The sequence below is a fragment of the Chiloscyllium punctatum genome, chromosome 6 (assembly GCF_047496795.1).
Source record: "Chiloscyllium punctatum isolate Juve2018m chromosome 6, sChiPun1.3, whole genome shotgun sequence".
Taxonomy (NCBI): Eukaryota; Metazoa; Chordata; class Chondrichthyes; order Orectolobiformes; family Hemiscylliidae; genus Chiloscyllium; species Chiloscyllium punctatum.
This window is the reverse complement of record NC_092744.1, coordinates 71,618,453-71,644,157: the sequence shown is the minus strand read 5'-3', so window position 1 is coordinate 71,644,157 and position 25,705 is coordinate 71,618,453. Positions and strand designations below refer to the sequence as shown.

Sequence of the window (25,705 nt, the reverse complement as noted above, 5' to 3'; positions counted from 1 at the left end):
TACCTAGTATCTGTTGCTTTGACAAACATCTTTTGGAAGTCCATATATTATATCAACCATACTACACCTCACGAATCTTGTTCTTCATTTCATAAAAGAACACAAGAAATGATTCCTAGCTGTTTTTCATTTCTCAGACAATACTTTTCCATTGCCTTTTCTTCTATGGTTTGTTTCCAAAAGTATCCCCAACACTGATGGTAGGTGGACTAGCTTTAGTTTACATATTTTCACTTCTCCCCTTTTTAACATTCGTGTTTATGGACAGGAATTTCCCCTGGGCTTCAGGATACCTCTGTGCTGTTCAAATGAATGTCGGAAGCCCTCACTGTGTGGGGAACAGTCAATCATCTCTGATTTCTTTCCTGAACTGAACAATTAGTGGATCACCAACCTCTATGGGCTTTTGAAGCTCAGTATCATTGCAAATAAATGAGGAAGGTATTGTTCCATAATAGAAGTGCCTCCTCTCCAACTTTTTAAATGCAAAATAAAAGTATGCCTTTGTCCTCAGCAGCTGGACCATCATTATGGGTTGGGGAAATGTTGGGAAAGCACTCCCCAGGCAGGCAAGAGGGGCCTCTGTGTTTTCTGAATGTGGGACCCTCAGTCTGCAGGGAGGAGACAGTCACAGCCAGCTTGTCCAGGAGAACTCCTGTTGGCTTTCCACATTAGACCTTAATAAATCCTTTTGGTTTGATTTAATTTGATTAGGTAACTGGCATGCCACCCGGCAGTGTGGAATTTTAATATCCAATGCCATCGATACCCAAAAATTCAACCCAATGTTATTTAATTTTCATACCAAAAAGAATGCCAGTGGGATGAACTATCAAATGTAATTTTTATTCAAAGATGATTTCAACAATGACTGTGTGATTTTATTTTTCGTAACAGGATTGGCTTGGTATTTGTGGTTGATGATTCGGATGAGGCTGATGGTCTAAAAGATCCCGGCGTTGCGCTCTTCAGAGCATTTAACTTTGTTGCTGATGAATTGGATAATATGAAAGCCTTCCAGACAATCATTTCGGTATGATAGCCTAACACACAGGAATGAGTGTTCAAATTCCAGTTTTCTTTTTGCTCATTATCTTCCTTCCTTGTCAAAGGTACTACTTCTTGTAGGAGTAAAATACCAGGGACCAAATGAGATGAAGTCATTGATCAAAAAGCAAAATACTAGAAATTGTGGAAATCTGAAATAAAACATGCAATGCTGGAAATAATCAGCAGGTTGAGCAGCATCTGTAGGGAGGGAAACTGTTATCATTTATGTTGATGAGTTCTGTGGAATGACATCAACATGAATTCACATTCCCCCATTTCATAGTCGAGTTTGTCATCATCCTTCCAGTTTGTATGCTGACATTTTTATCAACCTTTTTGAGTGACATTGTCCAATCAGTTAGTGCTTGACTAAAATTAATTTCCAATTGTGAATGAGATTTAAAACACCAGGAGAGGAAAAAAAGGAAGCTCAGTTTATAGACTAATGATTGAAAAATAAATATAAACTAGCAGTATCTGTTGTTTATCAACCACATTCAAGTTCTCCTATGGAAATAAATGTAGTAGTATACTAATGGAGATTTCAAGGTAGTTTCATTGTCATGCTCCATAAGCCCTATCCTCTCCTTCTCTGTTTATTGTGAACTGTCTCATATAAATTTAAATTGTAGTTTGTATGATGAAGTTTGCATCCTGGAATTTTATCTTATTGGAGATGTGCTGTGTGAAATGTTTTATGGAATAAATTGTAAATGCTCTGTGTTGATGTGGATGATGGGCAATGGTAAAGAAACAACGTAAGTAGATCAGTCGTTTTGTTCTTGTAATCCCAAGTTAAAATATAGTCTTTTTTTAAAGATATATAGCAAGGTAAAGGAAGGTGAAAAGCTGGCAATTGAACACATCATTGGCACCTTGGAGAAGGATTTTTCGAACATAGAGGTGACCAGTATTCTGGGATCTAATTCAGCATATGACAGAAACCGGAAGGTGAGACACTTTAACTCATGAGAGTTATGAACTCTGTTTCTCAGTGAAGTTGATTTCAATACATGGGGTTAAATCCCTTGTAGTACAGCAGGTAGGTTGGCATTAAAATTAACAGTCTGTCTTCCATGTTTAAATAATTAATTAGGTCGTTTGAACTTGGTGCCAAGCCAAATGACTAAGATAATGTGGTATCCATGCCATAATATGGTTGGTGTGGATGAATGGCCGTGAATGGACATCCCATTTGTTTTAAGTGTCCTGCTTTTAGAGGTGGGAAGGAAGGACTGGGGTCACAATTCTGTTCTTGTGTACGTTGGGGGATCCAGTAACTCCTTCCCCCAAGAGTAAAACCCCTCACAACCACCCTTCTAGATTTTCAGCAGCCTTCTAGGGTGGGACCACCAATCATTGGGCAAACGAAACAGTATGAGGTAGTTTGGCTGACTCCAAGTACATCATGGCTGTGGGTTTGACTTCTTCCAGGTGCATTAGCTGCCAGTCAATTTCCCTTCTGGGTGGGAGGGCAGATGGGGTGAACAGTTGCAATCCCACCCTTTGCAAAATTCAACCCTTTAGATTTTCTTTGATTTGTTACTGAAGGAGGACAATTCCATCGTCTGGTAATCATGCAAATATGCATTTGCTGCAATGAAATTGTAAGTATGTTTATCTAGAGCAGCTGGAAACACTCTTCCAAGTCTTCAGTACTGTTGATCTAAAACTAACAAATTCTGCAGAGCTGCTATGTGAATATGAGAAATTGTGGCCTCAACAGTTGCTTACAAACTGCTGATATTGAGGAGAAACAGCACTTCCATGATGTCCTAAAAGAATTATAACTCAAGAGTAGTGGTTAATTCACAATATCTAGATCAAGTCATCAACCTATGAATCTTAACAGTTGGGAACATTCAAGTAAATAAAACAAAGGATTGTAGATGCTGGACATCTAAATTAAACAGAAATTGCTGGAAAAACTCAGCAGGTGTGGCAGCAACTATGGACAGAAAACAGAGTCAGTCTTTCGAGTCCAGTGACCCTTCTTCAGAACACATCATTCTGGGAGAATTTCAATGTTATATACACCATAATTGAAATACTTAGAGGAATTTTGACCACCACTGCTTGGGTAATGACCTGGCAGAGGAAGGTGAATCACCTCAAGAGGTTGACATTTCAGTGGGTGAGCAGTTTGGGAATAGTGACGTCAAATTTTCAAAGCCTTTATTGAAAGGGATAAGGTCAGTGCAGACATGTGGTGTCTAAACTGGGAAATGTTGATTTCAGTAACATTAGATAGGAATTTGCAAACGAAGACTGGAAGCAGCTGCTTGCAGCTAGGTCTACATTTGGAAAGTGGTTGATAATCAATGTGCTTAAAATTATGAAAGAATCTGATAAAGTGGATATAAGTTTGCTCGCTGAGCTGGAAGGTTTATTTTCAGACGTTTCACCACCATACTTGGTAACATCTTCAGTGAGCCTCCGGATGAAACACTGCTGATGATTCCTACTTTCTATTTATATCTTTGGGTTTCTTTGGGTTGGTGATGGAATTTCCTGTGTTGGTGTCATTTCCTATGGTGATGCCATTTCCTGTTCTTTTTCTCAGGGGGTGGTAAATGGGATCCAGTCGAAGTGGTGTCCTTCCTCATCCGTATGTAACTCCCACTTCGACTGGGACAACACATCTATCCTAGGACAAGCCAAACAGAGACATACATGAGAATTCCTAGAAACATGGATTTCCAACCGGAACTCTATCGACAAACACATTGGCCTGGACCTGATTTACTACCCACTGAGAAAAAGACCAGGAAATGATACCACAATAAGAAATACGTCACCTCAGGAAATGACATCACCAACCCAAAGAAACCCAAACATATAAATACAAAGCAGGACTCATCAGCTGTGCTTCATCCGGAGGCTTACTGAAGATGTTACCTAGTATGATGACAAAGCATCTAAAAATGAACCTTCCAGCTAAGCAAGTAAACCTACATCCAGAATCTCAAACTGAGTGACAAATCTTCTCAAAACTCGCTAATCTGGAAGTCATTACGTTGAGACTCCTTTGTTGGGAAAATTCAGAGTGAAGGAGTACACCCTTACATTAGAGCCAAACTATTTCATGATTGAAAATAGGAAGCACTTTTTCTGAATATTAGTGAAAATAAGAATTGTTTTTTTTCCATAAAAGTGCATGGATGTTGGGTCAAGTGCAAGTTTCAATGTTAACTTTTTTTTGAGATAGAGCCTCGAGTAAGAGGGGGAGAAAAGGAAATGGAATTAAACTACAAATCAGTTCTGATCAAATAAAATGACTGAGCAAGCTTGAGGAACTGAATGTCCTACTCCAATAGTTATGTTTTACATTTCATTTCATCTTGGAATGAGAACAATTGAAAATTTTCATGTTAGAATTTTTTATGAGTGTTTTAATAGCTATTGTAAAGTGAATGAAGCAGAATAAGTTATCATTAGCTGTATCCTTTTAAATTCTGTAATCTTCACAATGCTGAAAGTTGTGCAATACTAATGTAACTGTAATTCAAGTGACTGCTCATTTTCCAAAAGAAAACCTTTCAAGCAGAATAATAAAGATTGAACAGAAGTAATTTTGTGTACTGGATTCAAACCGTGTATCAAGTGAGTGATTTATCACTTAATTTAGATTAATATTCCTTTTTTATATTGTTTAAATTGCTATGCATTTTAAATTGCTATGCAATTCTCTTAAAAACATTGTTATCAGTGTTTATCAATTCACACCTTAAAAGATAGTCACTTTATGACAACAAAAATTACAATTTAATAAATATTTTATGAAAATGCAAATCAAGATTAATATGGGTTCGTTCTTCTAAAGTTTTTCACAAATTGTTTCTACATTTATCAAATAGATTTGACAATGCTATGAACCAAAACTTGGTAACATTACTAAAAGTTATAATTAAGTAAAGTTAATTGGCAGACAGCTGTTTAACATAAGGAACTGTGGAAACCGGGATTTATGGTAAGTCATGATTCTGTTACTTTTGTTTTTCTTTGTTAGGAATGCAAAGACTACTATAAGCAGTCAGGCCTGGGTCCTCTGCCTATTGCCCTTTACAATGGCATGCCTTACCAGAGAGAGCAATTGGATCCTGATGAGCTAGAAACTGTAACAATGCACAAAATCTTAGACAACACCGCTTTCTTCCAGAAAGTTGTTTACTTGGTAAGTAATATTACACAATTTTTGTCTTGCCTGTTTTAGTTGGTATTTTGGTAAAGTGAGCAAGGACAGGACTTAGTTGATGTTTCGGCCCTGGGTGGTATTGTTGGACAGAGAGAACTTGGGGTTCAGGTACATAGTGCTTTGAAAGTTGCATCACAGGTGGACAGGATGGTTAAGAAGGTGTTTAGCACGTTTGCCCTTATTGCTCAGACTATTGAACATAAGAGTTGTGACATCATGTTGAGGTTGGATAGGACATTGATGAGGCCACTTTTGGAGTACTGTGTACAGTTCTGGTCACTCTGCCATAGGAAGAATATTATTAAATTGGAAAGATTTACCAGGATGTTGCCAGGAATAGAGGATTTGAGTTATAAGCAGAGACTGGATAGATTGGGACATTTTTCACTGGAGCAAAGAAGGTTGAGGGGTGACCCTGTTGAGTTTTATAAAATAGATAAGGTAAGTGGCAAATGTCTTTTCCCTAGAGTGGGTGAGTTCAACACTAGATTAGATTTAGATTTCTTACAGTGTGGAAACAGGCCCTTCGGCCCAACAAGTCCACACCGACCGTCCGAAGAGCAACCCTCCCAGACCCCCACATTTACCCCTTCACCTAATACTATGGGCAATTTAGCATGGCCAATTCACCTAACCTCCATATCTTTGGACTGTGGTAGGAAACCGGAGCACCCAGAGGAAACCCACGCAGACATGGGGAGAATGTGCAAACTCCACACAGAGAGTGGTTCGTATGTGGAATGAACTGCCAGATGAAGTGATAGATGCAGATACAACATTTCAAAGGATATTTGGATAAGTACATGAATAGGAAAGGTTTAGAGGGATACAGGCCAAATGTAGGCAAGTAGAGCTAGTTTGGTTTGGGGAACTTGGTTGGCTTTGGCCAGTTGGACCAAAGTGTCTGTTTCTGTGCTGTATGACTCTATAAATCTTGCCTTAATCTCCTTTGTCAGTAGATAAATAATTCCAGTTTCTATAATCTCCTGACATGGTTGTAGTCCGTGATCCTATATTTTTAAGGGTATTGTTGGATGTCCTTTGTTAGGATCTAACAGCTAAAGGAGATCCACTTCCTTTTTCATAATTGTACAAAGTTATGGATATTGATTCTGTGGCACACATTCCAGATTGATTTTTGATCTACAAGATAGTCAAGGTTTTTCGGGAGGCAGACCAGAAAGTAGAGTTACGGCAACAGTCAGATCATTCATGATCTTATTGAAAATCAGAGCAGGCCTGAGACACTGAGTGACTTATTTCTTCCAATTCATGTGTTCTTATGGCATGTTACATAATATTAATTAATCAATTAATTTAATTGAAGATCAGTTTTTGAAGAATTAGGGAAAAATCAACATTTAAATAAAACAGTGAGGGAGAACCAAATGATTATATTATTAAAATGGATTATTCTTCAGAATTGTGTTCGAAAATGATTGCATGTAAAGCATGGGTCCATGTTATTGTTCACCAGATGGTCTAGGAAGTACCAGTGAGAAGGACTTGAAATAAAATAAATCTTTGGGTTGTTTGTTGAGGTGGATGAATAATGAAAACATTGTTGTAACTGCTAAGTTTTAGATTCTAGCCCTCCCACACGCTCCTATCTTTCTTTCAGCCACACACATGTTTGTAATTTTTATTTCTTATGGTATGCTTCATTAGCTTTCTCATATTCACTTCTCACCAAGCACCACTAAAACAACTTAAATGATCATTTATGTATTTGCTGTTTCTGGAACCTTGATGTGTGTGAATAGGGTGCAGTGTTTCTCTTTAATAAAATTGAATGTTGCTATAGATTTATTTATTGACTTGGAAGGACTTTGGGATATTTCGAGATCTTGTAAGATGACCATCTTGGAGGTCTCTGGCAAGATGCTAGAAAGGTTTCCAAAATTATTTTCCAGATTGCAGCAGCTAAAAAAAATTGAAAGTATGAATTGGTGGGTTTCTTAGCTCTAGAAAGGAAGTGGCTGAATGATAGCCAGATAGTCATCTAAAATTAATTAGTGATTGACAAGACAGATCGAAAGATGTTTCCACTATGGATGAGTCCAAAAGTAAGGGTCATAACTAGGAGGTAATTAGTCCTTCATAAATCCAGCAAGGGACCAGAAGAAACTTCTTTATCTAGAGAGTTACTTGTATATGGAACTTATTAGCGTAAGAAGTAGTTTAGGCAAATAGCATAGATGCATTTGGGGGAAAAGTAGATAAACACATGATGCAAAAAGAAATGGAGCGATATGTCAATCGCGTTACATATAATAAGGTGAGTGGAGGCTAATGGTAGGCATAAACAGCAGCATGGGCCAAATAGCCAGCTCACTGCTGTTAGTTCTATGTAAACTATGATTTTCTTTTTCTGTTCTTTCTCTCTAATTTAAAGTCATTTTATTATTTTTTAGGGCGAACTGAACAATGAAATGGATGTTGTCGATTTCATAATGAATCAGCCAAGTATTGTTCCTAGAATCAATTCCAGAATTCTTAGCTCTGAGAGAGATTACCTCGATTTCTCTGCTGAAAGTAAGAGCTATAAAATGGCTTGGGCTGGAGTTGAAGTGTTTTGATAAACTTCCAAAGCTTACTACTTTTGATTTCCTTTGAAAATAGTGCATGACCTTATTAAGTGATCTGTTATTTAAAAAGTAAATTAGAAGAACACATATAGGTGGATCACCTGGAGATGTTTAAATTCCTGCACATAACGTATCGATTCAGTGCAGGTTTCCAATTCCACGAGCCCTGATTTCCAGGTTAAAGTGGGACTCTTCTAAATTCTTCCAAAGCAAGATTATTGAATCATTTTCATGGATGATGATCTAATTGAAACATATAGGATTCATTAATGGATACTGGACCTAAATACAACAAGTGAAAATTATGGTGTGGTGTAGTTTTAAAATTGAAAATACCTCGTGATGGGGCTGGATGAAGAAGAAACAAAGGAAGAAAGACAAGTGTTTAATAATTTTCTTTTCTGGAGCTGATCTCACAAAATACATTTGATATATCGTAAGACCATAACTCCATAAAAACAGGAACATTCGATCCAGCTCTGCCATTCAACAGGATCATAGTTGGTCCAACATGCCTCGCATCTTCTTTCCTGTCTTTTTCTATTACCTTTGATTCTTCCATTGATCAAGAATCTATCTATCTCAGCCTCTGAGACTCTGCCCCATCTATGTCAATGAGTGCCAAAGACTTTCAACCTTCTGAGGGAAGAAATTCCTTCTCATCTCAGTCTTAAGTTGACACCCTTTTATTCTGAGACTATGCCGTCTGGTCCTAGATGTTTTCATGAGGGGAAACATCTTCTCAGCATTTGTCCTGTCAGGCCCTTACGAATCCTATATGTTTCACTGAGATCACCTTTCATTCTCCTAAAAACCATGTATGGAGTCCCAACCTATTTAGTGTTTGCTCACAAGACAGTCCCTCCATGCTGGGTATCTTGCTAGTGAACATTCTCTGAACTGCTTCCAATGAAATAATGTCTTTCCTTAAATAAGGACACCAAAACTGCTCACGATACTCTAGATGTGACCTCACTAGCACCTTGTACAACTGAAGTAAGACTTCCCTACTCTTATGCTCCAGTCCCCACGATATAAGGGCCAGCATTCCATTAGTCTTCCAGTTTATCTGCTGCATCTATGTGCTAGCTTTCTGCATTTCATATACAAATACCTCCAGATCATATTGCGTTGCGACTTTCTGCAGTTTTTCTCCATTTGAATAATACTCTCATACATGAACTAATTGAATAGAATTTGATATCCTTCAATGAGGTTGGGCAAATTAGGTTACATTGTCTCCCTGTATGTATTCTCTCTTTGCATTAAACCAGCAAATTGATATTTAAGCTGCTGTGTATTTTATCATGCAAAGTGAACTTACAGAATTGATCTTTTTTGGCAAATGTCCTTTAACAATTTCTGGTTACAGTTAGAATTAAACAGTACCCTAAATAAATATTTTATGAATGCACATTTTCTTACAGCTAAAGAGGGGATAGATGACTATTCCCATTTTGCTTTCCTAAAGTCCGAGGAAAAGTCTGCAGCTGTCGCCAACAATATGCCGTATTTGTCTAAAAGAGGTACAATGTTTGGTATTAAATTTTTTGTTTTACCTTGTTTGTAATTTATTTACTTAACTGTGTACACAGTCTCCATGGTAATTTTCCTGTTAATTCTGATATCATGTTGTCTTAAGTCTAATTTGTAAACCTCAATTTCCTATTAAGTTTTTCGCTGTAGCTGACCATCTAATTGTTAAAGGTCAGTTAAGCTGCTGCAAACATTCTGGCTTTTTGGGGATATCCTTGAGTGGTGAGATACATTCCTTGAAATGGGCTGCTGCTATGACACCCTTCTTATCTGATGCGGATTTCAGTCTCGCACTCGTTGTAGCCAAAAGAATTCCCTAATGCTTGGTTATTCTGGAATGAACCAGCATCCCTGATACTAGTGCTATCTTTAAAAGGCCCTTGTGCATTCACAAGCTTTGAATACCCTGCAGGACTTGTAACATTTTCCCCAGACAGATTTACACAACAATGAATTTTGAAATTACCATCTGAAATAAGGCATAGTAGTGTGACTGACAAGTAACGTATGCTGGACAAACCAATTATCAGTATATGTAGCCATCTCACTTTAATAGATGCAAATCAAAATGGGGTGGAGCCTGAAACTTAGGGGTTAATTAAAATTTGCATTGTTTTTCAATCAAGGGATGATTAACCTCATGGATTTAAAGCTTTTTTTGTTTGATACTTAGATTTTGTGACTATGTGGGATGCAAGTTCACCATAACTAGCTGAATAGTGCATTTTGTATTCTGTTGTTTAACACAAAATACTGCCTGCTTTGCCAACAGAACATACTGAAAATCAGATCTTTATGGAAAGAGTTGTTATCAGGTTGCTAAATATAGTCAAAACCTGACTTAGTGTTAGCTATAAAGAGATAAACTAGTATATAAATATCAAATCTTCTTGTGTGCACTATCATTTGTAAACTGTTTGAAGTTTAGAGGACACCCCTCTTGATTCTAGTAACCAAGATCTGTGGTAGTCATCTCATTTTTCTCTACTTGTGCAGTGGTGCAAAGCAGTTAATTTATTTTTGTAATGTAGCGTGCAGATGTGAAAATCCATCATCTTATTTTTAATTACATTCATCCCACATTGACACTAGTAGCAAGATAATTCTGATGGCTCTTTGAAGGTGAGGAACAGGTGTAAGGATGTACTAGAAATATCTGTTCAATCTGTTCCTTGCAAAATCAAGAAAAGCCCTCTTCAGCATTACCCATTCTGCATTGCCTGCGAACAACCACTCGAAGAACAAGGGTGTGCTGAATCATTTAGAGTTGTAGAGTCATAGAGATGTACAGCACGGAAACAGACCCTTTGGTCCAACTCATCCATGCCGACCAGATATCCCAACACAATCTAGTCCCATTTGCCAGTACTTGGCCCATAGCCTTTTAAACCCTTTCTATTCATGTACCCATCCAGATGCCTTTTAATGTTATAATTGTACCAGCCTCCACTACTTCCTCCGGCAACTTATTCCATACACATATCCTCTGTATGAAACAGTTGCCCCTTGGGTCCCTTTTTATATCTTGCCCGTCTCACCCTAAATCTGTGCCCTCTGGTCCTGGACTCCCCCACCTTTAGGGAAAAGACTTTGTCTATTTATCTTATCCATGCCCCTCATGATTTTATAAACCCTCTATAAGGTCACCCCTCAGCCTGCAACGCTCCAGGGAAACACAGCCCCAGCCTATTCAGCCTCTCCCTATAGCTCAAATCCTTCAACCCTGGCAACATCCTCCCACTCCGCCGAGGACATGCAGGCCCTGGGTCTCGTCCACCACCGCTCCCTCACCACCGACGCCTGGAGGAAGGACTCCTCATCTTCAACCTCGGAACACTTCAACCCCAGGGCATCAATGTGGACTTCACCAGTTTTCTCATTTCCCCTCCCCCCATCTTCCAACTTAGCACTGTCCTCATGCCCTGTTCTACCTGCCAATGTCCCTTCCCACCTATCTGCTCCACCCTCCTCTCTGACCTATCACCTCCATCCCCACCCCCATTCACCTATTGTACTCTTTGCTACCTTCTCACGAGCCCCACCCCTGACCCGCCCCCACACCATTTATTTCTCCACCCTGGAGGCTCCCTGCCTCTATTCCTGATGAAGGGCTTTTTGCCCGAAACGTCGATTTTCCTGCTCTTCGGATGCTGCCTGACCTGTTGTGCTTTTCTAGCACCACTCTAATCTAAAATTGGTTTCCAGCATCTGCAGTCCTCACTTTTGCCTAACATCCTCATACATCTTTTCTGAACCCTTTCAAGTTTCACAACATCCTTCTGATAGGAAGGAGACCAGAATTGCATGCAATATTCCAAAAATGACCTAACCAACATCCTGTACAGCTGCAATATGACCTCCCAACTCGTATACTCAATACTCTGACCAATAAAGGAAAGCATACGAAATGCCTTCTTCCCTATCCTATCTACCTGCGACTCTACTTCAAGGAGCTATGAATCTGCACTCCAAAGCCTCTTTGTTCAGCAACACTCCCTAGGACCTTACCATTAAGTGTATAAGTCCTGCTAAGAGTTGCTTTCACAAAATGCATCACCTTGTATTTATCTAAATTAAACTCCATCTTCTATTTCTCAGACCAGTGGCCCATCTGATCAAGATTCCGTTGTAATCTGAGATAACCTTCTTCGCTGTGTCCACTACACCTCCAATTTTGGTGTCATCAGCAAACTTACTAACTCTACCTCCTATGCTCACATCCAAAACATTTATATAAATGACGAAAAGTAGTGGATCCAGCACCAATCCTTGTGGCACTCCACTGGTCACGGGCCTCTAGTTTGAAAAAAACCCTCCACCACCACCCTCTGTCTTCTACCTTCGAGCCAGTTCTGTATCCAAATGGCTAGTTCTCCCTGTATTCCCTGAGATCTAACCTTGCTAATCAGTCTCCCATGGGGAACCTTGTTGAATGCATTACTTAAGTCCATATGCATCACGTCTAAAGCTCTGCCCTCATCAATCCTCTTGGTTACTTTTTCAAAAATCTGAACCAGGTTTGTGAGACATGATTTCCCACACACAAAGCCATGTTGACTATCCCTAATTAGTACTTGGTTTTCTAAATATGTGTAAATCCTGTCCCTCCGGATTCCCTCCAACAACTTGCCCACCACCGACGTCAGGCTCACCGGTCTATAGTTCCCAGGCTTGTTCTTACCACCTTTCCTAAATAATGGCACCACGTTAGCCAACCTCCAGTCTTCCGGCACCTTGCCTGTGACTATCGATGATGCAAATATCTCAGTAAGAGGCCTGACAATTACTTCCCTAGCTTCTCAGAGTTCTAGGATGCACCTGATCAGGTTCTGGGAATTTATCTACTTTTATGCAGCATTTCCTCCTCTGTAATATGGACATTTTTGAAGATGTCATCATCTATTTCTCCACATTTTATATCTTCCATGTCCTTCTCCATAGTAAACAATTGATTTGTCCAAGAAAGAATGAAAGTAAAAATCATCTTCACTCCTGTCCTCATCAGGGCATTTATATGTTGTTATGCTTTGATCCAATCAAATTGGCATTCCGCGTTCTTACTGCGCTAGTGGCTAGATAAATTTCTGCTCAACGTAGGTGTATAACATTTTAGTGACTCGCATTGATGGTTTCTGGTGTTGCTGTTTTCCAATTGACTACCTTTTCCTGCGCTGTTATCCTTGTTAGATCTCATTAATTACCTACCCTGCTACTATTGCGTCCTTCTAATCTAAAGCTAGTTTGAATCTCCCACTAATTGTAGCCAGATAACTCACCACTGTTGGTATTTCTGGAAATGCCTTGAAAGTTTGTGACACTCCCCTCAGACATAATAGATCAAAGTAAATCTGGCTTCCGCTTTGCAGATGGGCACCTAGAAATTCTAGTGGACAGGATGGTACAGAGGACAACTCTTCTCTTTCTTTGGTTTGAGGCTGTAATTCAGCTCATTGCAACCTTAGGTGGCTGGAGGATGGCCAACAGTACACAAAGAATGTTATTGGCCATTTCCGCTCCACTTAACTGAGGACTGTTAAAAACCATGAAAAGTTTTCCTGGCTTTGTCTGCCATAAGACAAGCAGTACTGCAAGCCTCATAGTTATGGCTGAGGATGCAAAGTTTAGAAAGTTAAGGCAAGGATGCTGTGGGGATCCAGGCAGACTCCAAGAGCATGAGTATTAAGAGGGCAGTCAAATAGCCCTGAAATTTTGCCTGTTCCAGTTCATGAGTTGAGTGCTCTTTTTGTGTACAAACTGTCCATACAGCAGCATTGCAAGGATAGTTGCCGGTGCATCCTGACATTCACCATTACTGGGTAGCAGCATGTACACATGGTTCGGTGATTCGTCATGATGCAGAAAGTCAGGCAAGTGGGCTACACCATTGCCTGTACATGGGGTATGTACAGCTGCTGCCGATGGAGAGTGCAGGTGCTGGGGTCCAAGATGGAGGTCTGGATGTGGAAGCCAAGTTACTACTGAGACATTCAGCTTGGGAATTCTCGGCATTTAGTTTTCCCATGGCAGGTTTGTGAAAAATATTCCATAATTTTAAAAACAGCTGTTAGGTCATCCAATAACCCTCACCCTTTAAGAGGAAGTCGGACTCCACTTGTTGATTCTTTGCAGTTCAGTTTGACCTTGCACTTCTAGTGTCATCCTGGCAAATCTTGCTGTCTTGCAAACTCCTCCAATACCTCTACCCCTATCAAGGGTTCAATACAAATGTAACACTTTGTTTAATATCCTGTGTATTGCTTGCCTGTTACCTGTTATTTTCTTGGTCAATTTTTGTTGCAACATAATTGTGAGTGTATTTTATTTCTAGTTCACTTGGTCTGTGATCTTAAATTTTTGATATGTGCAGCTCAGTATTTCACACCTTTTGGCTGCAAACGTGGTTCTTGAATAAAGTACAAACATTATTGTAAGTTTGCTCTTTTCCACTTCTAGCCCTCTAGATTTAAATCCTCGTGCTTTCTGTGAACTCTTGGGATATTCTCCCGATTGGATCACATTATTCCAGATTGGAAAGTTGAAATAAACACTACTCAAAATACAAGCAATTAGTCCCTGACTCACCAATTTCACTTAAAGCAGGGACTATGTTCCAGTGTTGTAATCTTTCATGAATAAGCACATCTTTTGCTCAACTGCGGGGTACCCAGTTGAACAGCAGCCTGAAAGGCACTGTGCAGGCCTCCTTCTGTGGAAAATAATTGACAGGCAAAGCTGAGCAATGAATTGAAGTGACCATGCACTACAAAGACTGGCTGTGCACAACAGCTGAATTTTAAGGTAACAGAAATTGGTGTTACTATAGTCATTTGCTGTGTATTTTTGTTTTCTGAAATTGCCCTGTGTACAAGTAACTTTGATAAAACAAAGAGCAGTAGGCTCCAAGGGAGAACGTAGACGTGCTATAAATTCTGCAGTGGGCTTATAATTAAGTGGTGGCTAGTATTTCAGTGGCATGCTGCTACATTGTCAGCATTGATATAAAATGCAGATTTTGGTTTCTTTGAGTCTCTGCATGCTTATGAAAACAAGCTTTTCAAATTAAGCATTCAAGTAAAAGTTGGGATAATATCACTGTACACTTTCCACCTTCAGAAAAGATCTGTAATTGTATCTATAGTGATTGTAGTGAGGTCAGCCAGCTCAACCTCATAGTATATAAGTTCTCCAGTTGAAGCTGTTAATCTGGGCCAATCAGGGAGCCATGGCTGACATAAAAAAGGTTGAATGTCAGAGATGCTGTTGCTCTGGTGCCTGACTAGGGCAGTACGAGGAATCAAGGACTATAAATAAAGGTTGACTTTGTGATGGGTTACTGACCTCTATGGATTTATTTCAGTGGTGATAAGAGTAAAACACGATCCTGAAGAACCTTTCTCGCAACAGTCATTCTTGACATTGGATAAGCATTTCTTACATCATACCTTTGTTTGGGAAGCTTGACCAATTCTTCCCTGCTGTTGAGGACTTGGCCCAGTATTTGGAAAGGATACATTATTTTTTCTGACCAAAGAACATTGTGACAGACAAAAAGACAAGTAATTCTCCTGACAGTCTGTGGAGCTGCAACTTTTTCTGTCATTAGGAGCCTAACTCTCCCTGAGGCATCAGATTCAAAAACTTTTCAGTAGTGACTGACATAAGTTAAGAAATATTATGACCCTCGTAATTCGCGAACAAGGCAAATCCGTACTGGGATTTTTGACTAAGCGACTGGCAGAAGACTCTGAATTTGGTGTAAGTTTTTGTGAGATGCTGAGAACCCATATAGTCTGTGGAATTAATTATTTATCGATACAAAACTGATGCCTCTTACTGAAGCCCAGCTGGACTTGCATCGTGCGCTTTATCATGGGCAAAAATGTGGCAAGTAGAGCATACAAGTTGCAAGGTATTCTGATGAAAGTACACACCATTGCCAGTCCGACTAAGCTTGGGGAACACCACTTGAGTGTTGGCCATTTCATAGTCTCACTCGGGACATATCAGTCAAAGGGATTTGATCAGCCCACAGCAAAACCCAAAAACAAAGACAAGCCTCGGCTAAATGGTTAAAATTTCTTTGAGGATCTTGGCTAGCCATTGTAGTTACTGCAATATGTGGACTCAAAACAGCAAAACATCCTGCTAAACCTAAATGGAGTGAGAGAACTGATAGACCGGTATCCACAAGAGCTCATACCCTGGAAAGTCCACCTATATCTGATTTGGAACAGTTAAATAGCTTAGCAACATCAAAATAACAGCCAATCAAGATAAACATCTGGCTAAATGGTCACTTGGTTCTCATGGAGGTTGATACCAGCATGGTTGTTTCAGTGATTACAGAACCACTTTTAAATAAAATTCACTTTGGACTCCAGCCCTTTAATTTGCACAAGATTTCAGCTCAGCTCAGAATCTATACCAGGGAAACTTTACAGATTAAGGGTACGACTTTGGTTCTGGTCTCGTCTCAAAATCAACTGGTTCAGTTACCAATGATTGCATTAAAAGGCTTGAGCCCAAGCTTGATGGGGTGAAATTGATTGCGAGTGATGCACCTAAATTGGCTAACATATTTCAATTAGAAAATGGTTGCTTGAGTGAAGTCTTGATTAAATACCTGAAATCTTCGAGGATCCAAGCCCACCTTGAATGTTGACCACAGGCAGTTCCCTAATTCTGCAAAGCCCGCCCAGTGCCATTTGCCTTCTAGGCAAAAGTAGGGGCAGAAATCAGAAGGCAGGAAAGTGAAGGAATCATCAAACAATTGCAATTCATGGAATAGGCAGCACCAATCATACAGATTTTGAAGTCTGATGGGTCAGTTTGCCTTTGTGGGGAATTTAAGCAAACGGTGCATCAGTTATTTTGGCTGGATAAATACCCAATCCCTCAAGAGAGGATTTATACAAAAAGCTGGCGGGAGGTGCTGTCCTTCATGAAGCTGGACATCAGCCACACTTTTATTTTCAATTTAGACCAGGCTTCCCAGAAGTATGCTACAGTTAATACCCATAAAGGCCTGTATGAATATTCGAGACTGCCATTTGGGGTATCATCAGCCTGTGTGGACAATGGAAAACATTGGAGAACAATGGAGGGCGACACACTAGCTCAGTTGTTAGCACTGCTGCCTCACAGCGCCAGGGACCCAGGTTTGATTCCAGCGTCCGGCGATTGTCTGTGTGGTGTTTGCACCTTCTCCCTGTGTCAGCGTGGGTTTCCTCCGGATGCTCCAATTTCCTCCCACAATCCAAAAATGTGCAGGTTAGGTGAATTGACCACGCTAAATTGCTCATAGCGTTCAGGGATGTGTCAGATGCATTAGTCAGGGGTAAATATGGGGTAGGGGATTGGGCCTGGGTGGGTTACTCTTCAGAGAGTCAGTATGGACTTGTTGGGCCGAAGCCCTTTTTCCACACTGTAGGGATTCTAATTCTAAAAAAAATTCTAATTTTGCAAGGTCTACCTCAGGTCATTATTTACCTTGATGACATCCTGATAACAGGGAAAATTAGTAAGGAACACTTAGAGAACTTGGATATAATTCTAAGGCAACTTTCCAAGGGCGCATACCTAAGAAAGAAAAAAAGTGTTCCATGCTCTTCAAGTGACCTACTTGGGCTGCAGAATCAACACGACCGAGTTAAACCCGTCGGAAGATAAAGTAAGGGTGATCAGAAGTGTTCCAGCTCCAACTTCTGTCCAGGAGTTTTGGTCATTTCTTCGGCTGGTAAATTATTATGGGAAGTTTGTACAAAACCTGGCATCAATCAGAGGTCTCCAAATGAAGGTGTTGGCGAGAAATTATGTCTAGTGGACAGGCTTGAATGTGCTCAGACTGTCAACAAGGGCAAAAATTACCATGAGCAGCACCCCACATCCATGAGAATGGCTGAGTAAACCTTGGACTCAGTTGCATGTCATCCATGCAGTTCCTTTCATGGGTTCAATGTTCTTATTCATTGTAGACGCCATCTTAGTGTTTCGACATGCATAGGGTCCATTCGTCAAGCACGGGATGATGGTAGAAAAACTGTGCGAATCTTTTGCTCCACAGGATCCTGGAACTGTTGGTCGCATATTACAGGCTATTATTTACCAGCAAGGAATTTGGGGTTATTTCTTAAAGATGAATGGGATTCGATATAGAAGGATAGCTCCATACCACCCATCAGTGCCCAGGCAGAAAGTGCAGTCTAAACTTTGAAGGCTGGGTTGAAGAAACAGCATATAGCCTTGCGAGACACCAAGCTGTCATATTCTTGTTTGATTCTAAGCCACCCTACATGCAACTAAAGGATAGCATCAGCAGAGTTGCTGATAGGTGGACGATTCCACACCAGGTTAAGTCCGATCTTCCCGGACCTGGACGGGGGGGGGGAAATGGCATCAGGAATTCTAATTCCGGAACCAAGACTCCGCCAGGCCAGAGAGGCACTTTACTACAGGGGACAAAGTTTGGTGTAAGAATCATGGTTATGGCCCCGCATGGGTAAGAGGCAAAGTTGACGCAAGGTCAGGACCAATGACGTATAAAGTTCGGGTAGGTGCAATGGTCCTGAATAAGCATGTGGACCATGTTAAAGCCACAAATTCTCAAACTGTGCGGGAGGAAAATGTGCCCTGCTCCTCTGAACCATTGGAAATGCTGTCGGAATCCATGGATTCACTCTCTCTTCATCAAACATTATCGAGTCCTCTGAATCAGAGTTGGTCATGCTGGAAGTAGCCCTCTCAATGCTTTTGCTGCAAGAAGAAGACTGAAATTTCAATGTGGTGTTTCTGGCGCAAGAGGTGAGCTCCCATTTAACACAGCACTGGTGTCAGATGTTGGGTCGGAGTTATCTGACCTGCTGTTAAAACACCGTAGGAGGCTGTCCAGAGAAAGGACCGGCCTATGTCTGTGGGCGTGGGGAGAGGAATGTAGTGATTATAATGAGGTCAGTTCATTGGACCTCATAGTGAGTTCTCTGATTGGGGCTGTTAATCTGATCCAATCAAGCAGCTTTGGCTGACATGAAAAGGTTGAAGTGCCAGAAACACTGAGACACTGGTGCGCTACTTTCTATGAGGCAGTACTATAGTCAAGGATTGTTCATGTGTAGATAAAGGGTGACTTGGTGGCATGATACTGACCTGTGTGGAGTTACTTAAGTTTTCCAACATATTTTTGAACATCATGGCTCAGGAGCTGAATCTTCTGTTTTATGTTGAATCTATTAGTTGATAGTTTTGTCTTTCTATGTTGAGAGTGTTATGATTGAGACAGTGAATGTGGACCCTTGGAAGTGGTTGTCTATATTACCATATTTTCCAAGCTTGTTTTGTATGATTTGTTTGTATGTTCTGTCTTTTCTCGTAGCTAATATATCAGCTGCAAATATTTAATTTTTCTGTTCCTCACATCTTTTTATATGGCTTATAATATTTAGACATTACCTTTTGCTCTTCAATGCTTAATGTAAATGTTTTTTTAATTTCTGGCAGTTTGTGAATGTCTCTTTTTCTCTTGTATCAGTGGCTGTTTCTGGCTCTGAAAATCATGTTGCCATGCTCCATTACATTTCTTACAGTCCGTTATGACAAATAACATTTTGTGTTACTCTTAAACCATTTTCCGTCAAGCTTTAACACTCAGCAGCTGCATTAATAATGTTTTGGAGATGCATTGAGTAGTTCATTAGTTGCTTGAGAAGTGTTAAAAGGATCATTACAGGTGCAATGTGAATGGCAGATACTACTTTATTACTTCCAAATAAAATTGTATTCTCAGTAATGGTACCTTTTAAAGAATATGAAGTTCCACATCTTAATTAGTTGGTGATAAACATTAAAAGAAAACTGACTTGAATGTAAGAACTGTAACTTTGGGTCTTCCATGTATACTTCACCAATGCACAATGTAACCAGGAAGAGGTTCGGCCCTTGGATTAGATGTGATATTTTTCAACTATGAACTGAAATTTCCTTCCGTAAAAGCAATTGATGCATTCGTATATGTGGACTTGAGCTGTCACACCACCATGAAGCTCTACCAGGGAGTACTAACGAAGCCCACATCCTACGAAAGAATGTTAAAAAGGCTAATTCCTGTGTCATTCCTCTTAATTTTCTCCATTGCTTCTGGATAAACCTGACTTTGATATTAATTTTGGAACTTACCTATGGAACACCTGTGTGTGGTGTATGGATGTTAATCCTGTGGTTTAATGTTGTTGCAATCAAGAAATGAAACTTCCTTTTAGGCAGGTTTGGAGAATTGACTTCAAATTTATTTGTAATAATTAAGTTCCTTTTTACAATTTTTGTGCATGGAAGTGTGAATCTGATGGACAGAGCCATTTAAGTGTTATGGAGGATCATTAGTTGAATTGTTTTGACAAATGCCTCCTGTTTTCTCTTGACATGTGAATAGTTTTTTTAAAATTATATGTTATTTGTTTTCTGGACGAGCAATTGGGCTTTTGTGTTTTAAAGGTTTTAAATAATGAATAAAAGTTAATCTAAGATTCCAAAAACATCAATATTGTTTTATTTAGTATTTAGCTGACTAAAAGGAGTCCATATTTTTACATTAAGACTGTGATTGAATTATGTACATAGGAGCAACTTGAAAATAAATCCAATTGCAAAATAAATCCAATTGCTTGGACATGTGATGGTAGTGGCTTGGAGATTGGAACAAATCCACAGTTCCCTGGTTATGCAAAATCTCTAAGAATCTTGAATCTCTATACCATCCACTTAAACAGAAGAGGAGTTTTAGCATATGAGTGAGATTAATTCACACCAGGTCAATGTGAATACAGTACCTTGTATCAATGACTAACTACAGATTAGGCTATCAGCTTTCCCACATTGGACTGATACTATATGGAAGAGGTAGGCATCAGTCATTGGGAGAAGTGGAGAAAAGAATTGGCTTTGCAGCAATCAAATCAGATTGTCTTTACAAGTTAATTTTCATTTTTATCATGAGCTTAAAGATTATGTGGGATTCCAAATGAAGTCACATCTGAAAGGTACCTCAAAGTTGCTATATTACTTTGTCTGAATGTTTAAAACGGTTTTCAATAATTGGCTGAGAGTAGTATTTAATTTAATACTGTGTTTTTCTCCATCTCCAGCATTTCTGAACTCCATAATATCCCCTTCAGATGATTTAATTTACAAATGGATGCTTTCTGTATTTGGGTGCCAGGGCTGTATTATCTGAAAACACTTGTGTTAAGTGTGACTACAGCTTGACACTGTTTGCTATAAATTTGACTTTATTCTGCTATTCATGTTTTTCATTTCTTTTTTTTTGTCCTTTATGCTTTTGTGCAGGAATGTCTTCAAGAGAGATCTATGGTAACTTTCTGCTCTATTTGTTAGTCTGATTCATATCTACCTCAATCTGATGCATATTTCATTTTTTTCCACTCAATTGCTTTATTATTCAGTGCAACTTGAACTACTTGATTCCACATGTATTCATGACTCCTGTTACAATACAGTAGATTGTTTAAGAATCAAAACTGCAACTTGCCAATTTAAATTAACTGACTTACTGTTGCACAAATTTAAATATAAATGAAGGAACATCAGCTCAAGAATATTTGGCCTTTCAAGCATATTCCTTCTAGATATTTAATTTGATCAAATAAAACCTAATGACCGTTTTCAAACATATCTTAATTTAATGTGAGGACCTTGAAGTTTAATTTGGCAATACGTGCTGCTTCCTGAAATTTGGCCATTCAAATCTACCATGTTCAGTGAAACTTTCTATTCAATGACTTTATAATGAGGAGCCCCTCAGCAGCTCAGTTGGTGAATATGCTATAACATGATTAAAGCTGTGCAGACCTGGAAGGCATTTGGTTCAATCTCTGTTCTGTGTGATGATGAGCCAAAACTGAAGAGGAATAGGAAGAGGCCATTCAGTCTGTTGAGCCCTGCTCCACTTTTAAATATGTTCATCATTGATTAAATATTTCCATCCCTTTTAGGCACACCATCCCTAAAACCACTTAAGACACTGGTAATCAGATATTTATCATCCCCTACTTAAAAAAAACTCTAAAACTGAGCTCCCACAAACCTTTAGAGAAGAGAATTCTAAAGGTTTATGACACTGAGTAAAATAGTTTTTTATCTCGGTTCTATAACTGTAACCCCTTCATTGTTAAACTGTGCCCATGGTTCTGGACTCCCCAACTGGAGAAATAACTTACCTGCATCTAGCCATTCTATTTCTTTAAGTATTCTGTAGGTTTCAATGAGATCACCTCACAGTCTTTGAAACTCCAGTGAATACAGGTCCTGTTTGCCCAGTCCTGCCATCCTGGGATCACATCTGGTGAATCATCACTGCACTTCTTGTATGACGGTTGAGTTCAACAAGTGCCTCAGAATGTGGAGGAGTAACAAATTGGGCTGAGTTCTTGGAGGCAAGGACTGACCATGGTTTTGGTAGAAAGTGGGTTTTTCATCTAGATATTTTGTGAGGATTAGATTGGGTTCAGCCAGTTATAATACCATCTAAATCAAATAACACAGTGATATCACTGTCTCAAGTCAGTTGTAAAATGATTATTTGAATGCTGCCAATTTTGTAGAAAGCATGCTGGTTATTTGTCTACCAGATAAATGTGCATAAAATATATGATGCTCCTTTTGTGCTGGAATTGTCTACTATGCAATTGAGTGGAAGAATAATTTGCAAAGAGCTAATTAATCTTGCACCACACTAACATAGATTATTTTCATAAAATTGCTGTAGTATGTGTTTATTTTGATGATTATGCCTTAAGATGTTAGAAACAAATTGGGAAGTGAGAGCAAATATACCAGTTTTTGCATGGCATTCCTGTAATTTCCAGTAGGTTATTGCAGAATTTGCTGATTCTATCCATACAGTCATATTATGTTGGAATGTATCATTAAAATAGTACTCTCCTCTGCCTTCCCCTTCAAATTAATCAACTCATCTGCATGACAGTTGATGCTTATTGCCAAACTTTAAGCAGCTTTTATCGTGTTTCTTTGCATTTTAGTTTCTCTGAGCTGTAATTCCCCTTGATATCAGAATGGTGAATGAGAAATGAGCCCTATTCATTATAAGTGGACCCATAGAAGGCTGATACTTCTGCAGATTGCCCACATGCCAAATCTTTATTGTGAACCTTTGTGCTGAAACCTCACAATCATATTTCACTTTATCATTCAAAATGTTGTCGAGTTATGTCACAACTTTTCAGGTATAAGTTTGTAGAAATAGATGCGTCTGACACATTTCTTTTGAAATAGTTCAGATCTTCAAATTGTATTTTGGTATAATTCTTCACGTTTAAGCCTTAATACTGATCTGTAACTCATAACTTAATGAATTGTTCAACTTATACAATTAAAATAATAATCTGTAAGTTTGGAAAGAATCAGAAGATCTGACAATATAGGTGACATTTCTAGCAGAGACCCTCCTAAACGCTCAAACACCGATGGAGCCAGGCTACCGAATCAAAATAGCTTGATACCACATCCTATTTCAGTTCAGCTGAGAAGTCCCCAACCACATCATTAACACAGTGCTGCAGAGCTACAATGTGAGGACTGGACTCCATGTGTAAAGGTTATCTTTGACCTCTTTCTGATGGTTACGATCCCCAGCATGGTCATAACCTGCATCCAGGTCTTTGTTAGTCCAAATCTGAAATCAGCTATGAGCAGTTGAGCTAAGTTGGCCCTCCCTATTCAACAAAAACGTTTTTGCTTTTCCACCTAATGAGGCAGTGCTTGGTCTGCACTCTTGAACTCAGCATTATCGAAAAACTAATCTAGGTGACAACTTGAAGGAAATGATGAGCACTTCCATCCAACAAGACAGGATAGTACTCCAGCGTCTTGCCTAAATATATTTGTGGATATTGCAGTCTGCTTGCATCGACTTACTTAACAGTCTGAAAGGTTTTGAATTTCAACATTAATCATTTTGATTTTTGTGTATTGTTTCATCCTGAGCTTTGCAAGATCAAATTAAATTTTGAGCAGATTAGTTGAAATTTTCAGAGTTTCTCTTATCCATTACCTTTTGTATGCAAAACACACTTTGAAACAGTTAAAGCTGTGCTCACTTTATTCCATGCACCATTTGCCAGCAAGATTAACCATTGTGACTTGCACTGAGTCCAGTGATTGGCTTCCATGAAGTTGCTTACTTCACAAAATATTTCTCTTTTAATCCATCCATGTGATATTGGATAAGTACTTCAGACGGAATATTTGCGGTACTGTGGTGAAAGAGCAGGCAAGTGCAACAAATTGGATAGCTCTTTAAAAGAGCTAGCTTTCAAAGAGTAAAGACACAAATGACTCCAGGAATTCAGTATGCCCTGTAAGATTCTCTGATCTAGAATAGTGTTAGCATTTCTTGCTGTTTTTGTCCTAGGGGATTATGTGGTCTTTAGTCACTGCTTTTTTCAATCAACCTGTGCATACCTCTCAAACAGGTGAGACTTGAACCCAAGCCTCCTTCTGAGGTAGAGCTAGTTTGTCTGTGCCACAACAGCCCCTTTGGTTACTGCTTAGCTGAAGTTGATCATTCTTATCACATGAAATGTTATGGATGCAAATCTACACTTTGTGTGCCCTCTGGCCAAGACATATTAGCTACAGCTAAGCCATTTACATTAGAAACCTGCCTGTCCCACCATCTACCTCAGCAAACCTCTATGCAACACTGCATTTGTCAAGGATGTTGAATGTGTTGAGAGTCAAGACCAAACAAGTCATTTACAAAGATTAGTCCAATGCAGACAGGAAAAAAAAATTGAGATGTATAATGTTGTTATGCAAAAATAAAATTGCTTTAAATACGCTCTGTTTTGCAGTGAACAGCATGTGAAGTGCAGGTTATTTAAAAGTCTTTTCAACATTGTGAAGTGTTCAAACCCAGTACTTAATAACAATGTAATCTTTGAAAAAAACAACAGCTACCTTATTCTTGCATACTTACTGACCTGAGACACCCAGTCCTCTTGTAATTGAATTAAAGGGATTATTGATCCACTGTGGTGGGAGATGGATTTTAACCTTGAAAAAACATAAAAGCATTCTAAATCAAAAACCTAATAAGCATGCTGCTTTGGCCTCTGCTGCTTCTGATTTGAATCTAGAAAGTCAATGAGGAAATGCAGAAAATTGTTCTTCTTTAAAAGCTAATAAATCTCTGCATGCGTGTTATTTTATATCGTGCATCATTACAGCAGTAGAATGCATTTGACACTCACTGATTTTTTCCAAGGTAGAGATTCTGCCATAAGATGGTCATGAATATTTCAATGGTTGGGTCACATTTGACATCCTGGTCACCAATTTCACTTGGTTTCAATTGGATAACACAACTTACCACAAGTTACATGGCCATAAATAAACACAACAATAACATATGTACAGTTGTTACGATGCAATTGGCTTTTAGTTGTTCCATACTAAGGAAAGTACCAATGCATTTACTGAGTTGTCTTTGTCTTGTGCCCCTCCAGCTGGATGAATGTCACATGATGGACAAGGGATTGTTACTGAGGAATATCTGATGAGAACCAAACATGTTATTTTAAATGTGGTGAAATGCACGATATTCACTTTCTTCTCTTCACCCTATTTTATAGACGATAAATACATTCGTCCACTTACATTTTGGATCGTTGGAGATTTTGATGACTCTTCCGGGAGACAATTATTGTATGAATCACTTAAACATCTGGTAAGATGATAACATTAAGACAGTATCTTACTTACCTCTCATGCCGTCTGTGCTACATTATGTACACATTGCGTCACCTGT

At 39.1% G+C, this 25,705-nt stretch overlaps 1 protein-coding gene across 3 annotated transcripts in view; it reads left to right on the top strand.

The window, feature by feature from the left end:
• Nucleotides 1–25,705, top strand: part of uggt1 (UDP-glucose glycoprotein glucosyltransferase 1) — a 138,735-nt gene that overhangs the window by 55,651 nt on the left and 57,379 nt on the right. For 2 of the 3 annotated variants that reach the window (XM_072572900.1, XM_072572899.1), the window contains exons 16-22: nt 898–1,033; nt 1,870–2,001; nt 5,060–5,224; nt 7,660–7,780; nt 9,261–9,359; nt 21,205–21,228; nt 25,530–25,624. In XM_072572900.1, the coding sequence (XP_072429001.1) occupies nt 898–1,033; nt 1,870–2,001; nt 5,060–5,224; nt 7,660–7,780; nt 9,261–9,359; nt 21,205–21,228; nt 25,530–25,624 (772 nt within the window). The remainder of the gene's footprint in view (nt 1–897; nt 1,034–1,869; nt 2,002–5,059; nt 5,225–7,659; nt 7,781–9,260; nt 9,360–21,204; nt 21,229–25,529; nt 25,625–25,705) is intronic. The other variant, XM_072572901.1, reaches the window with a different exon arrangement.